Source organism: Montipora capricornis, chromosome 2 (assembly GCF_036669925.1).
Source record: "Montipora capricornis isolate CH-2021 chromosome 2, ASM3666992v2, whole genome shotgun sequence".
NCBI classification, from domain to species: domain Eukaryota; kingdom Metazoa; phylum Cnidaria; class Anthozoa; order Scleractinia; family Acroporidae; genus Montipora; species Montipora capricornis.
In genome coordinates, this window is record NC_090884.1 from 4,605,908 (window position 1) to 4,620,907 (window position 15,000).

Below are 15,000 nucleotides of genomic sequence, written 5' to 3' on the forward strand. Positions count from 1 at the left end.
ACTCTAGCAACAGAGAGGGCAAAGAAAGATAATACAGTTTGCCAAACTCTTACTTCGAAACTCGGAGATCCGTGAACACTGGTGTGATTATTTATAGTATCCTCTTGTGGGTTTTACTTTTCTTAATCACTATACATACAAGGTTGAGACGTCCCTCATATCAGGGTTCTATGTCGTGGATAATGGAACCAAAAGGTCGAGACAGCAGAAAGCAAATCGTTAGTATCTTTAAGAAGATTACGACATTTTTTTATTTCCAAGACACGTTTCGATGTCACGAACATCATCGTCAGTTACAGAATATTTGAAAAACCGTTAGGACTATAGAACAACTAGGCGAAACATGTATAATTAATTATAATCAAGTGACAAAAATTACATATTTGAGTGAGTTACAAAGTGTTTGAACTGAGAATGTAAAGCCTAAAGCGTAAGTGTCAGGTTGACGTGATGAACTTGTTCAAATTTAGTAGAGGCGGAATCAAGGATTTCGAAACAATCCGCAGAGTAAGATTGACGACAACGTTCTGAGCTTAGTAAATGTGTGATTATGCATGTTTCGCCTAGTTGTTATATAGTCCTAACGATTTTTCATATATTCTGTAACTGACGATGACGTTCGTAACATCGAAACATGTATTGGACATTAAAAAATGTCGTAATCTTCTTAAAGATAACGATTTGCTTTTTGCTGTCTAGACCTTTTGGTTCCATTATCCAAGACATACAAGGTTCGAGTTTTTCATTAAATGGAGCCCTTTAAAGAAAACGACAAAACTTTTAAGATTATAAGAATTGTTTCGACAGAAACTTCTGTCATCTTCTGTTTGTTGGAAGTCTTTTCATGATCACTAAACAAAAAGTGTGTGATAAACCATAATACTACCCTTTACTAAAAACCTACCTGTCTCCACTCTCAATGGGTGCTTTGTTTTTCGAAGGAATGAACTACAATGTTAATAGCGCTTGTCGACTTCGTCCCAGGTCTTTGAATCATGATGTGGGCTGAACATTCTTCAACTTTGACAGATCACGTGTCTCCGCGTTAATCGAGGGCTTTTGTAATGCTATACCCTCTCGATAATCCTCGACGAATATCAACGATTTATCCTAGCAACAAGTAATATCACAAACAGCGGGATCGGTAAACAGAATTCGAAGTACCTACATGCAACGTGTTTTAGCGCGAAAGTAGAAATTTGTTTTATTAGTAGTTTTCTTTCTCATTGGTCGACTTACGGGTGTGATTTTTTTGTTTCTTTTAGGTTAGTGACTCATTGACTTCTCTCCCCTGCCTCACTCAAAACTGACTTTTTCAAGGAACTCAATTGGAAATAACTCAAAATTGTAAGTGCTAATAATAATCGTCAAAGGTACTTACTAAAATTTGAACAATTTTCTTATAAAACTGAATTCTTCTAGTGATTTATTTGTTGCATCAAAGTTCGAGTTGATTTACCTATTCCAGGTTACTTAGGTAAACAGCTGGGCAGATAACCTCTTTGTGCTTGACGTGTGGGTCTCTATGTGTGCTTACAGTAGGTTTTTTTTTACCCGGTTTTGGCACCAGTAACAACTCCACTGACGTCTTCGGAAAAAATCGTGATTCCTCAAACCGAAACCGTTGACGAATTTCGTTAGTTGATTAAACGCGCCGTCGTTGTAAAGGGAGCTTTTTTTTGGTAATTTTATCTGTCGAGGTATTCCTGCCAAAAAACCAAAGGACGTGGCCAAGGTTGGAATAGTACTATATCCTCACTGTCTATTACTTACCACATCATGAAATTAAGTTATGGGAAAGAGATCCGCGGATTGTTGTGGCAAGAGGTAGACAGCGAGGATAGATAGTGAGGTCATGATCTTGGAACCAAAGTGACAATAGACAGGGAAGGGACTTCAAAATAGAGATTAACTTAAAGGTGAGAATCAGCAAAGCAAGAGGTGCATTTACATCATTGAAAAGCATATGGAAGAGCAGTAGCATTAGTCTTAAAACAAAGGTTCGTATCTTTAAAAGCAACTTCCCGAGTGTGCTACTCTATGGGGCAGAATCTTGGAAAGTAACTAAGAGCGTATTTCAGAAGCTAGAAGTCTTTCAAAATAAGTGCCTTAGAAGGATATTGCTATGAAGGCAATTTAAAGGTAAGACGAATTTTAATCGTACATTTTTATAATATTTTACGAAGCCCCACATTGCATTGTTTTGTTGACACGCTTCGAGTGTGCCCTTTTTAGAAATCGATTTCTCGCTTTGTGTTCACTTTGAAGTCTTCAATTATGCAACACTATATAGCATAACAAATGGCTTTTCTATTTTATAGGTCGCCGCCCCTTGCCCCCGGAACGGATTTTGAGTTATTAGAGACCTTTAGATGCACGTTTACGGCTAACCGCAAACTGAGGTTTGAGATTTGCGGTTTTGCGTTAGAAGTTGTGATAGTTCGTGCATTTAGATTTAAGTAAACAAGTGCAAAGCTGCGGAGGCCGCCATATTGAATTTCCTCGATTCTCAGCGTTGATGTTTCAGTCAACGAAATAAATAAAGCCACGGCTCTTTTGATTGTTTAATTCACATGAAATTAAAGATATAAAGTTGCTTTTTATATCTGCCCCGTTCATACGTGGGATAATGTAACTTCCATGCCATAAAGAGCTGAGGTAAATTACTTACGTGAAAACCTACCTTCCGCCGTTGAAAACGTCAAAACTTACCCTCGAACGTGACGGCAAGCGCTAGTCATGTGACTTCCAGCAGTTTGAGGTTAGCCGCAAACGTGGATCTAAAAGTCTCTATTGTAGTCGAAATACAGCAAAAAGGATTGCAAGATTTGTTGTGTTCGCATGACATAATGGCGCGGAATGTTACCTCTTTTCGAAGAGTATTCGGGGAAAATGTGGCCGGATAAGATCTATCTTTCATGTTTTGCTGAGCTAAATGCTACTGAAAATGTATTGAAGCTCAAGGAGGCAGCACATATCATCTGATGATACGCCAGGGAAGCTCCCAAAACAAGCACCAAGAGTCAGTTCAAGCTCGCGGAAAACCCTGTTTCACTCTAAAACCGGAGAACCATTGTTGTGTATGAAGTATTTTTGTTGATCAGTCAATTGTCCCCACAAGAGATAAGAGAGAGTGGTTTATGATAGAAGAACTTTTCGATTATTTAAGGTTTTTCTTCTTCTTTTAAGATTCAGAACTCACTCATCAAATAAGATTTCTGTTAAAATTTGTGATATGGCGCCAAATTACAACTGCTGATGTGGGTTCAAAAAGGCTCAAAACAGTATTGACACTTTAAATCGACATGATTAGTTGATGGGTTATTACACAATACTGTATCATGCTTCCATACATACGTGAAACACCAAAATTATATTTGTGCTGCCATTATTAGCATGAAGGAATCAATTGCCTATATATTATCTTCAGGCACTGCATGGGGTGGGGATTTTGACATTTTCATTTAAAACAATTAAAATTCCCCACCCCCGGGACAAAATAATTGGTCAAAATGTCCACCCAGCGGCAAGTGAAGGTGGTAAAATGTCCTTTGTATAATCAAAATCGTTAGCCTGGGGACGTCACATACGATCAAAATCCCTACCCTGTGGACAGACCTCACGATCAAACTCCCGTGCCCGACCCCGCCTCCCTGGGGCTTAACATTGATAGGTGCATTATTAGTACACAGCTTCATTGAATTAAGCTGCTGAACCAGGTGTTACAGATGATCAAAATATGTTGGTCAGTGCAAATAAAGTTTTCTTTACAATTTCTTTCACGAATAGGTCGCCATCTTGGTTTCTCAAATTGAGTGAGTGAAACCTGGGGAGAGTGTACTCCTCCCAGGTTTTGCTCGCATTGAGATACCCAGGGCCGGTCACGGTGACTCAGCGAAAGCGACGATCTGTCAAGACCTTTTCATGACTAAAAGACTGTACGAACATTGGGCGAACTCGCTCTACTTTGGTAAACTGTGGGGCGAACTTCAACGGGGCGAAACCACCGTAATTCTAATTAAGCCAGGAAAATCTGTTCTCACACAGTCTAGAACGACGATGGCTCAAGCCTCAAATACATACAAATTTCCAACAATGCATGATTCTAAAACGAGAAAATTTATACCCTACCTCAAAATCAAGACTGGGTTTTTTAATAGAACTGACGCCGACTTCAGAGCATCTAATTTCCTCGCTCAGTCCATCTAATTTCCTCGCTCAGTTGCAAAATGAACATTCGTCTTTCAAAAGGAATTTTTTCTCGAACCCATTGATCATCAAAAAGAGCCGGCTTAGAACAGAGAAAGTAAATAAATTGAGCATGTCACAGCAATGTAAGAAGAAGCAACTGGAACTCTTCACTCGGAAGTTGACTTTGCGTCCTGTCTATCAATGGCGTCCAAGTTGATTACAACGCAGAGATGTGTTTCCCTTGAAGTCTGGAGGCAACTGATTGACAAATAAACATTTCCCACGAGGCCTTGCACGCTGCTGTCCAACCTCCTCTGACAGTGACCTAAAAATGACGAAATGAGCACCGAAAGTCGAGTCCTGACTATTTTGCGCGCTATCACGTAAACTTCAGAGGGGGGCAGGGGGGAGGTTCTAATGCCTTCAGTTATTTTGTCCAAGACTCTGAGATAACAACGAGAATAATGTGGTTTCCTGGTCGTTTCTGTTCAATTAGTGTACTGTCATCAAAATTACTTCAGCATACATTCTCATAAAAAACGATGCGGCCCAACAAATCTTTGAAGACATTTCCAAAACACAAATCATTGCATACATGGAGCTAAGCGAGTAGCTAAATCCACATCACAATGTGCGCGACTTAATTCAGTTGGAGCCTTTTAATAAAGTTTAGTCTAATTTTTTGTTTTGCTTATGTATATTAAAAAATTATGCCGCTCGCGCTTGTTGGATAGCCAACGTAGCGCCGTGTGGAATAATTGTTTTGAAAAACGCTACAAACTATAAATAAATATTCCCAACTTTATTTTGTAGAAAAAAAAAACTGATGGGTACAGTTACTGATATTTGTAAAGCATGGTAAAGCTTTTGTTATGTACCTAGACTTTCACTCAAGAAAACGAGTACTGTGATTGGTTGATTCTTGATCACGTGCCTTAGTCTCGGGAAGCATCAGGACTCTCGGGAAAACAAAAACTAACTGTTTTCCTAGGGACCATACGTATAATATACTATACTGGCTAAGCCAATCAAAAATCTACAATTGCATTATCCAATAATCTAGTATTTAAGAAAAATGATTCTTTTTACCAGGGTTTACTATGCTACTGCTTCAAGGCTAACCAACTACTAACAAATGCGATCACCACATTGAATAACTTTTTTTTTAAGACTGACACAAACCCGAATTCCGAGATATCTGCTACAGTCGTGTAATGAGGAGGGGTCCCAAGCGCGTTTTTTGCAGTTTCCTAAAAAGGCTTTCAGTTTGGACGAAGAAATTAACCGAAAAGACAGGACAAACCAGTTGAGAGGGTTGTCTGATGGATACACTTTAGTCAGAAAAAAATTGAAGAGAGAAGATAATTAAAGCTTTTTTGGACCAGAAACGATCAAGCCTTTGGTATTCAAGTTGAAGGCTTCGGTGAGAAGGATTGTGGAATAGTTTGGGGTCTGTGGAAAATGACAGTTTTGAAAACTGGTGCACCATGAGCTATCGATGTCCAGGAGTTTTTAAGTTTTTAAGCAACAGATAAAGTACAATGGAAAATAGATGGAAGTCCTATATTTCAACGAGGACAAAAAAGGTTTTCTGAGTGAAATATTACCACACTTTTAAAACAACTCTGCTATAGTTACAAAAAACCACAAAAAATCTCCACGCAGGGGTCAATTTAATAAAACTTTTACACGTGTAATTTACAAGTGTAGCCATTGTCTTAGAGTCTGAGAACAATAGCCACACTTGTAAATTACACGTGTAAAAGTTTTATTAAATTGACCCCAGGACTTTCAAGCCTATATTTTCGTTCCGTTAAAACATTAAGTCAGTTTCCCAGGCTTTTTTTCCGACAGTGACTGCTATAATTGCAAAACAGATTACTTCGGCTTCATTAACTACGACGATCCATCGATTAGAAAAAGGAGATAGGCAGCATTAAGTCGGCTGGGAAAAGCTTTGCGCTTTCCCAATTTGATGATTAGAGGGTTATTAACTGTTTGTGTTTCATTGCTTAGCTCGAAGACAAGTTTTCTTCTGCCTTATCTATCAGCGGGGCTATAGGTGTTTGCAGTTTTATACGAAGATTAGTGACGGCCTCGTCAAATCGTGAAACGATTTGAAGTCATCTGAAACGACATCCCTCGGCTTCCTACATCATTGGCGACCCCTGAAAAAGACAAAGGAATAGATAAGTATGATAAATGTCTCAATAAAATTCTCTCATTGATTCAACATTTTCACGCATGGATATAAAACACAGCTGACAAAACATTCCAGACGTTTGTATTGGGTTCGGCATAAGGAGACGGCAATTTCTAATCTTGGGTATTCTGTGCATAGAGTGAGCGTTAGTGGACAGTTAGGTATCGACGGCTTGAAAGTGTACGGAAGAGACCGTGTATCGGATAATCAAGGTTTTATTGACTGTGATATAATTATTCGATCTGAAATGAACAAAATTACATGACAATCACTGAGGTATTCGAATACCCTGAAATCTTAAACAAACAAGGGAGAAGAATCAAAATAAAAGACTGAACTAAACTTACTTCTGTGGAGGGTTTCCGTAAACTACGAACTCTTGAAACTGAACTCGACGGCTTAACACTGCTGAAACTAGTGGACTTAAACTACTGAAACCGGTTAGCGACTGACTCACGTCCTTTCAAAAACGTGCTATTGACTGAACTGAAACTTTGGCAGTCAAATGAATTCTCTTAAAATGTCATTCAAAGCTTTGTGCGTTTTTGGTACTAATTAATAATCAATTTTGTCGCGGTAACACTTAGCAAGTTTTCGTTTGGTTTGTGTGCTTTTTCAGCGCCATTTTGAATTACGTCATACTTGCATGCGCAGCTCGGTTTTCATACGTCATAGGTCATTTTTTTGTAGGGAGACACGCTGAGTTTTGGCAAGAGACACTTTTTACAAATAATCTCTCGGACAATTTCAACAATTCCGTTAAATATGAGTATTTCGATTGAAAAAAGGCATAACGATGCATATGGCGTCTACTAAACGCAATTACATGTCATATATCTCCTTGGCCTACCATCCAGACACCAACCTCACACGACAGGGATTAACTTCAGTGAAAGTTTGTCGCAAAGTATCTAAATGGGGGATATTGACCACTGCCATGTATATTACTGTACTTAATTCACACGAAAAGTAGAACCAATAACCACAGCAATTCGCGCTTTAGCTGACTGTGAAAAAGTCGGAAATGATCGACATGTCAACCTCGATGTCAGTGTTACTCGATTCCTTTCATTTTCATCAGTCTTTCCGGGTTTAGTATTTTACTAGTAACCACATGTCCTCCAACCTCGTCCCCAGGGTCTCTCTTCTTCCCTTCCTTGGAGACCTTTAGGAGGAGGTTGCATGTCCTCAGGGGGCTATTTACATTGTATCGTTTTCTCAGAAACGATGCGCGATGCGTAGTTATTTTAACCACAGATCGCACTTTGTCATGATTCAGAGTCTAGCCAAGGGCAAGGTAGTACAATCCTGTCATATGCGTCATAGTACTCAGCATCGATCTAACAAGTACATGCTCGTATCCTCAAACTTCGGTCTTATAGAAGATTGTTTCTTTCGCTACCCTTCTCGTTTGCTTCCAAAGTGGCTGTCCAGCGAACGCACTTCAATAATCCGAAATTACTAATAGTAATGTATATGTTTCAAAAAAAATCACACAATTTTAAATTTACAAAACATGTTTCGGATGATCGACATCCATCGTCAGTTGTGAATACAAGTGAACCGCTAGTCGGTGTTATATAAAGATAGCTAATAACATGCATAAGTGCTGATTAAATAACAACGTGAATGTGAGGTAATAGAAAATACAATGATGAGAAGACAATGGGTATGGACGAGGAAAATTACAGTGAAAGTGTTAAATTGACATGATTAACCTGCTTATTTAATGAGGGTTTTTCCCAACCTATGTGTAAGGCCTCCTTGATTTTTAGTTGAAAAGGCGTGGAGGCGGTGTCAAGGATTGAAAAACACTCCTCCGAGCATAAAGATCTGCATGCTTCTGACCCATTAATGCGCATATCTTTCAGCACATTAATGGGTCAGAAGCGTGCAGATCTTTATGCTCGGAGGAGTGTTTTTCAATCCTTGACACCGCCTCCACGCCTTTTCAACTAAAAATCAAGGAGGCCTTACACATAGGTTGGGAAAAACCCTCATTAAACAAGCAAGTTAATCATGTCAATTTAACACTTTCACTGTAATTTTCCTCGTCCATACCCATTGTCTTCTCATCATTGTATTTTCTATTACTTCACATTCACGTTGTTATTTAATCAGTACTCATGCATTTATTAGCTATCTTTATATAACACCGACTAGCGGTTCACTTGTATTCACAACTGACGATGGATGTCGATCATCCGAAACATGTTTTGTAATTTTAAAATTGTGTTTCTTTTTAAAAGTTATTTCTTGTCTGCTATTAGTTCGAAAGTTTGGTAATGTATATGTATATGTATTTGTACTGTATATTGTACTGTATATGTATTTGTACTGTATATCACTATAACACTCAGAAATCGGTACTAGTCTAATCACATAGGTGATTATTGAAAATTCTCTTCGCTGATTGGTTGCACTTTGAGATGATTATTATGCAATAATCACCTAAGCGGTTTTTCAAATAACCGCAAGCCGTTTTATCGAAGCGACAGACGAAGAAATCAATTGTTGTAACGAAATAGCATATTTTTCAAATATTCTCCTATTCGTCTCGGTTTTTATCCACCGATATTCACCTCACTATCGGCAAATAATTGGTAAATGTGAGCAAAAAATCCTTCACGATGGACCGGGATGCTCCTACAATAAAACTCGCGTAAAGGAACCGGAAAGCTCAAGGCAAGCTAACAAAAGGTGTACAGCATTGATTTAACACTTTCAAGGAGGAGATATGCAAATACAGGCTTAACGTGACTAAGGCTATTTTATTTATGTTCAATTTAGTATCTTCGTTTGGTTGATGCTTAGACATTAAATTGATTATAACGAACAGAGCTACAAGTGTATGCCGACAGAGAGATGAGCAGCGGATCTCGCAACAGTGAAAGTTAATTCTTCTTCATTTTTTATCTAATTCGCAATTTGGGAGTAAAGTCAAGGCAAGAGATAAGATGTGGGAGATTGCTCCCTAAGCAGAAAACAAAAAAAATATGTCACTCACCCTTTACCAAAGCTCCTTCGTTGTCCACCACGTGGTGAGAAGTGTGACCATTATATCTGGCGTCTGGTCTCTGGAATCCATTCCTTTCGTAAAACTCTCCTCGTCCATTGTAGTCATATCCTTCAGGATAATCATATGCTGGTGGTTCACTGGGCAATGGCTCGGATGATCTAGGGCCTTGGTGACGTTTCTTTTGTTTCTTTTTCAAATTCTGAAATTGTATTTTTCCGACGGAAACGCGTCTTAACGATTTAGTTTTAAAGGGACAATAAGTCCATTAGCCAAGAGTAAGAATCCCCATCAGCGTCTGATAGACCAAATGTTGTACCCAATTCAATCTCCCGGGGTTAAGATTCTTTCTGTATTGTATTTGCACGTCAAAGGAAGACCTCAACACGTCATGATGGAAACACAACACGTAACCATCAAACCTCGTTACATAATGCCAAAACCTCACCACATAATGCCAAAACCACACCACAAGACAAAAAACAATACCAAAAGAATATAGAATACTTAAGGACGTTCGCGCTAATTGTGTGTACGCAACTTTTACTGCACAGGTAACGCGACTGTAATATGTCATGCATTATTTAAAGCATTAGTTAAGATCTGATGTCGACAAAAACGCCGGGGAAAAATTTCCAGGTCGGCTAAAGAATGGCACATTTATTTCCAATTCATCATGAAACGTTAAAGAGAAAGGACCGGGAGGCTGGAAAAGGTCGCTAATCGAGTAGTGGTTGAAAGTTTTGAAAACTTGAGGAAGGTTAGTTTTAGTCAGCGACGTTGCGTAAATTTAATGGGGTTGGTTTTTTAAAATGATTTTATTACGTTACGAACTTCTTAGTTCAAAATGAATGCATGTTTTTGAATTTCTTTTCGTTTACTTTCATGAAAATAGAGAAGAGTTATCTTCTCTTCCTAATCCACTTCTATAGTGCGGACCTATGAGAAAACAGCCAGAGATTATATTTCACAAAAACCACAATCCAGAAGATGAGAAAGACGGCAATGGAGATATGATACAAATCACTAACCAAATAAAGAAAACGCCTTCCTGAAACTTCGTTGCTATGCTTAATTAAGAACGTTTTCTTTTTACAGAAAGCCTTTCATCGATCGATTCTGTCTTGAGTTCCAGTCCTTCCCCGACAGGTCAGGCAAAATCGTGACAAACTAAATTTTCCAATTATACTCGTTTAGATCATAGGTGACCCCTATTTTTTAAGACATGAATCATTTGCTCTTCTTAAAATCTACAAAATATGATGAAATGAAACAAATCACAATGTCAGAAGTTATCTTTTTTTTTAAATTTGCTTTCCTTGTGTCCAGAGTTCCGGAAGTGGTTACAACAGGTTGCGCTACATCTCGTTATTATGACCTATCTATCGAAATTAGGACATTTTTCCCCTGCCTTTATCTCCGAAACAAGGTTGGTGAACCTCAATTATTTTTCATTTTTGGAATAAGTAATTTATGACCTAACTTCAGGCGAGAAATGAAACAAATTTCAATGTGGGAAGATTTTCGCGCGAACGTCCTTAAGAAAGTTATGGCTTTCCATATATGTGAACCACTTCACGTATGCTCTCAGTCACATACGTCTCAATATAGTAGTTCTAAAAACAGAAATATATGGGAAAGGGTTGACTCAAGCGTACAATATACAGATGGAAGCTAAGGGTAATGGACTCCTGCCGGAGATACTTGCCCACTGCATTCCAACAGAACTTAAGGGGTACTATAATCAAAAAAATCACTTCCTTTTTTTCTTCAGATTTTGCAAGTGTATTTGCTTAACACCTGCCTGGAAAAATCTTGAGCTTTGATTTTTATCCAAAGGCTGTTTACTTTGAGTGTGAGTATTGGATCTCAGGGTCCGCCATTACTCACGTTCAAAACTGACCGACTGGACCTCAGAGGGTTGAATCCAGGGAAAAGTGACGTCATTCAGTTAATGGCTTAAAGGTTCAGCGTGTAAACGCAGTTTATTATGTATGCAAAACAAGAGTTTAAAAATCTGAAAGCCCGAAACTCCCGCGCTGCATAATAACTCAGTCACGTACAAACACATTACATTCTTAGGCTACGTTTACACGGGTCAGGACAAATTTGGCACGGACGAATATTGTACCTGGACCGCCTGTTTACATGGAACCGTGCAAATTCTGTTACAGATCGCAATGGTGTTTACATGGGTCCGTGCAAATTTTGAGACCAGTCGTGGCATTTGAATGGCTTTTTAAAAATCTCTGCTGTGATTGGTTAATTAAGCTTTGCTTTTAGCCAATCACGTTGTAGTGAGGTGCAGTACGTGGCAAATCAAACATGGCTTTCTGGTCTGAGACTTTTTCCACGACCATTTGTTTCAGTGAGCTATTCATGCTTACCAAGAAATTCAGTAAAATGCGTACGTTGCCTCGATCGATGAAAATCGGAGACAATGGCCGGCCATTTGTAGCAACGTGTACTGCAGTAGCCCAGCTAATCTGGCTAAAAGACCGATGCATGCAACTGCCGCTCGTCTCTTCATATCTGTATCGTGCTTTTGTTAATTTTTTTTGTGTCAAATTTGATTTTAAACAGAGCGAGATGTAACGTTACAAAAGTAACAATTTGCGACCTTGCAACATTTTTTCTTTGCAAGAAAAAAACGTAAGTAGATTCCATGCTAACCGCGCAAAACCTTGCACGGTTCGGGTGTTTTCACGAGTCCGTTCGCATAGTGAAACCGTGCAGGTCAAAAAGGTGACCTGCTTTTTTCAGGTCCCAAACTTGCACACTTAACCGTTCAAAAATTCGTCCGGTTCCACCGGTCCCGTGTGAACGCAAGCTGGAACCGTGCAAGTTTTTGTGCGTGCAAAAATTTGTCCAGACCCGTGTAAACGGGGTCTTAAAGTAGTGAGTGTTACGTTTGACGTCATTTTTTCCTCGATCCAGCCCTCTCAAGAATTAATAGTTAGTAATGTCGGACCATTAAATAGGGAAATTCCAGTTTAAATAAACAGGTGTCTTTTTGAAATTAAGAAAACTTGGGTCACCCAGTGTTTGGTTTTGAAATCCGAAGAAAAAAAGATATGTTTTTTTGATCACTATAGTGAACAATCGAATCTCGGCAGGTTTTCCTTTATTTAGGCAAGTCGTAAAATCACTGAACGAAAATTCGTGTCTACTGATTAAGCCCACTTTGTTTGGGTACCGTACATTCCTAATAAAAGCGATAAGGCAAACTCCAAAAACTGAGATTTCCACCAAGACCAAAGGGGAGGGGAATTAAGATCATCTCATTACAAACTTTTATGAATCAACATATTCTTACCACACATGTGCAGATAGAGACAACGAGAAAGACGATAGCGAGTCCGACAGCGACTGCAATAGCAATTCTAGTTGACTCAGCCATGTACTCAGGAATGTCAGGTTTGTCTTTTCCCAAGAGTTTCACTTTGTTCACCTATTGAGAAGTTGGATCGCCCAATAAAAAAAGAGAAGCAAAAACACCTTACTCCAAAATGGCCGCCATTTTAGTATTCTTTTGTTCCTTTGCAAATTAGCCCGTTTGGCCTTGCTTTCAAACATAAAATTCAAAAAGAACATTTAACCTTGCACGAGGACAAAAGGGCCGATTTGCAATCAAACAAAAGAATACTATGGTTTGCTGCCATTTTGGAATGAGGTGTATGGAATTAAAAGAAGGGTTTTCAGCTGAGCACGCGCGCGTAAGCCATACACGCAATTCGTAAGCTGCTCGCGTCAGCTCGTGATTCAAATGGGTCACCAGAAATAAGAAAATACCACTAATTTCGCTCACCTTTCTTCTAATTCCTATATATATCAATATAAACAGACATCTCCTATTCACGAAAACTACGAAAATTCTCACATACGGTTTAATGGTCACTTAAATCTGTTTGTGTTGGCCTTTAGCTCCACTCGCGCGTGCACTCGAATGAGCGGGTGACACATGCGTAAATAGGGAGCTTAAGCATGCGCGTGTTTGAGATGCGGACGGCAACCGGAAGTGAGCTGTTTTCTTTTTTAACTTGTCTTCACACAACCACATTTACATTGCCAAGTATCTTTTCTCCATTAGAGATGATTAGTACAAAAATCTGTTAGACACCACTGTCCTAGCGCGCGAAATGTTCTCTTCCGGTTGCCGTCCGCGTGTCAAAATCGCGCGTGCTTAAGCTCCCTATTAATGACGATCTGTTCCCTAGAGTAACATCACGTGGTCTAAAATGGAAAACATGACTCGTCCTGACAACCGACGTGAGACTACCAAACTTGAGGTTACGTGGAGAATGACAAATTTTTAATTTCCACTCCAAACAGCCCACTGTCCATATCAATTTTATTTTTGAACTGTTGATACACACTTTCCATGCGGAATGAATTGGAGTAATCGCGAAATTACAACAAAAACGGGAAATAATATTTTTGGATAACGTTCTCGTATATAGCTGTCATCTTCCTTGCGTAAGCTCCCTGTTAATTGTTCTCGTCGAGTTTGTCGTTGCTTATGCAATAATTTTCGAGCAAAGTCAAAACGTCAAGTGACATTTTCCGGTTGAACTTTTGATTCACTTGTAGTAGAAGTTAGAACGAATTAGAGCTGACATAATTGTGGCCTCACCTTTCCTATAAAGATTTCGTCCAATAGAACCATCTTCTTATTTTTCCAGTAATCATACAATATTCCATACGCAAAGATCGTCAAATTTCTGTCAACATCAGCGGATTCCATCTTTGACACAAACATGTTCAAAACAGCGTCTTCTCTATCTTCTTTGCCATTGCAACGCCTGTCAGAGTTTATGAAGCGAATTCGTGTGGGCTTGATTTGCTCAGGAAATTTCCCCTTGATCTCAAAAAGTTCTTCAGATAGTTCTTTTGCGAAGAAGTCGAGAAAATAGCATAGCCTATGCCATGACATGTCCCAAGATACTTGAACGAAGACACTCGGTTGTTGCTGTGCTAACGAGCTACCTACAATTATGTCGGACATAACTTTAGACAACGCTTTTTTCCAACTGAAAAATATGGTATATTATCTTAATTAATAGAGCTTCTTTTTATTTGGTATGCTTACTCCAGATGGTGAGTATTGCTGTGAACAATGCCAAAACCTTCATCTTAAGAACCTGAAAATTAAAAAGAAAAGAATTTTGAGATATGCCCCGCCCTGCTGCATGTACATGACTTGGTTGCAGTCTTTAATTTATACAAAGAGAAAACCTTCTTTTTGTAGGACCATTTTCGAAAAAAGGCTAACAAAGGTAATTTGTTATAAAGAGTGGTCGTTTCGCTACGGCTAATAATGGACATGCCAGATAAGTTTGACGGCACTGTCCGCGCCGAAGGATGGAAACAAGTTAAATAGAACGCCGCTGGCACACAACACTTGGTTCGGTTTCCATAACAACATCAAGGCGCAATTCTGTCTTTATTTAGCACTGATACCTCTCATATCCTTAGTAAACGATACGTACAAGGACAGCCCATTTGTATTTTTTACCAGATGCCTTTCAATAAGTCAGTATTACAAAGAAAGCTGAAAAGTAAAGCAGTGCTACAAACTTGGTATTGTTGT

The 15,000-nt window shown here is 38.9% G+C and overlaps 2 protein-coding genes across 7 annotated transcripts in view; both read right to left on the reverse strand.

Annotated features, from left to right (window-relative positions):
- LOC138038542 (uncharacterized) overlaps window positions 1-1,027 on the reverse strand; it is a 25,603-nt gene extending 24,576 nt beyond the window's left edge. The window contains exon 1 of one of the 4 annotated variants that reach the window (XM_068884475.1): window positions 905-1,027. The gene's annotated coding sequence lies outside the window, so the exon portion shown is untranslated. The remainder of the gene's footprint in view (window positions 1-904) is intronic. The other 3 variants (XM_068884476.1, XM_068884472.1, XM_068884473.1) reach the window with 3 other exon arrangements.
- Window positions 1,028-4,974: 3,947 nt separating this feature from the next.
- Window positions 4,975-15,000, reverse strand: part of LOC138038546 (uncharacterized) — a 17,658-nt gene continuing 7,632 nt past the window's right edge. For all 3 annotated transcript variants that reach the window (XM_068884482.1, XM_068884483.1, XM_068884484.1), the window contains 5 exons: window positions 14,500-14,551; window positions 14,044-14,396; window positions 12,727-12,861; window positions 9,402-9,612; window positions 4,975-6,359 (listed from right to left, as the gene is read on the reverse strand). In XM_068884482.1, the coding sequence (XP_068740583.1) occupies window positions 6,292-6,359; window positions 9,402-9,612; window positions 12,727-12,861; window positions 14,044-14,396; window positions 14,500-14,542 (810 nt within the window). In that variant the 5' untranslated portion in view covers window positions 14,543-14,551 and the 3' untranslated portion in view covers window positions 4,975-6,291. The remainder of the gene's footprint in view (window positions 6,360-9,401; window positions 9,613-12,726; window positions 12,862-14,043; window positions 14,397-14,499; window positions 14,552-15,000) is intronic.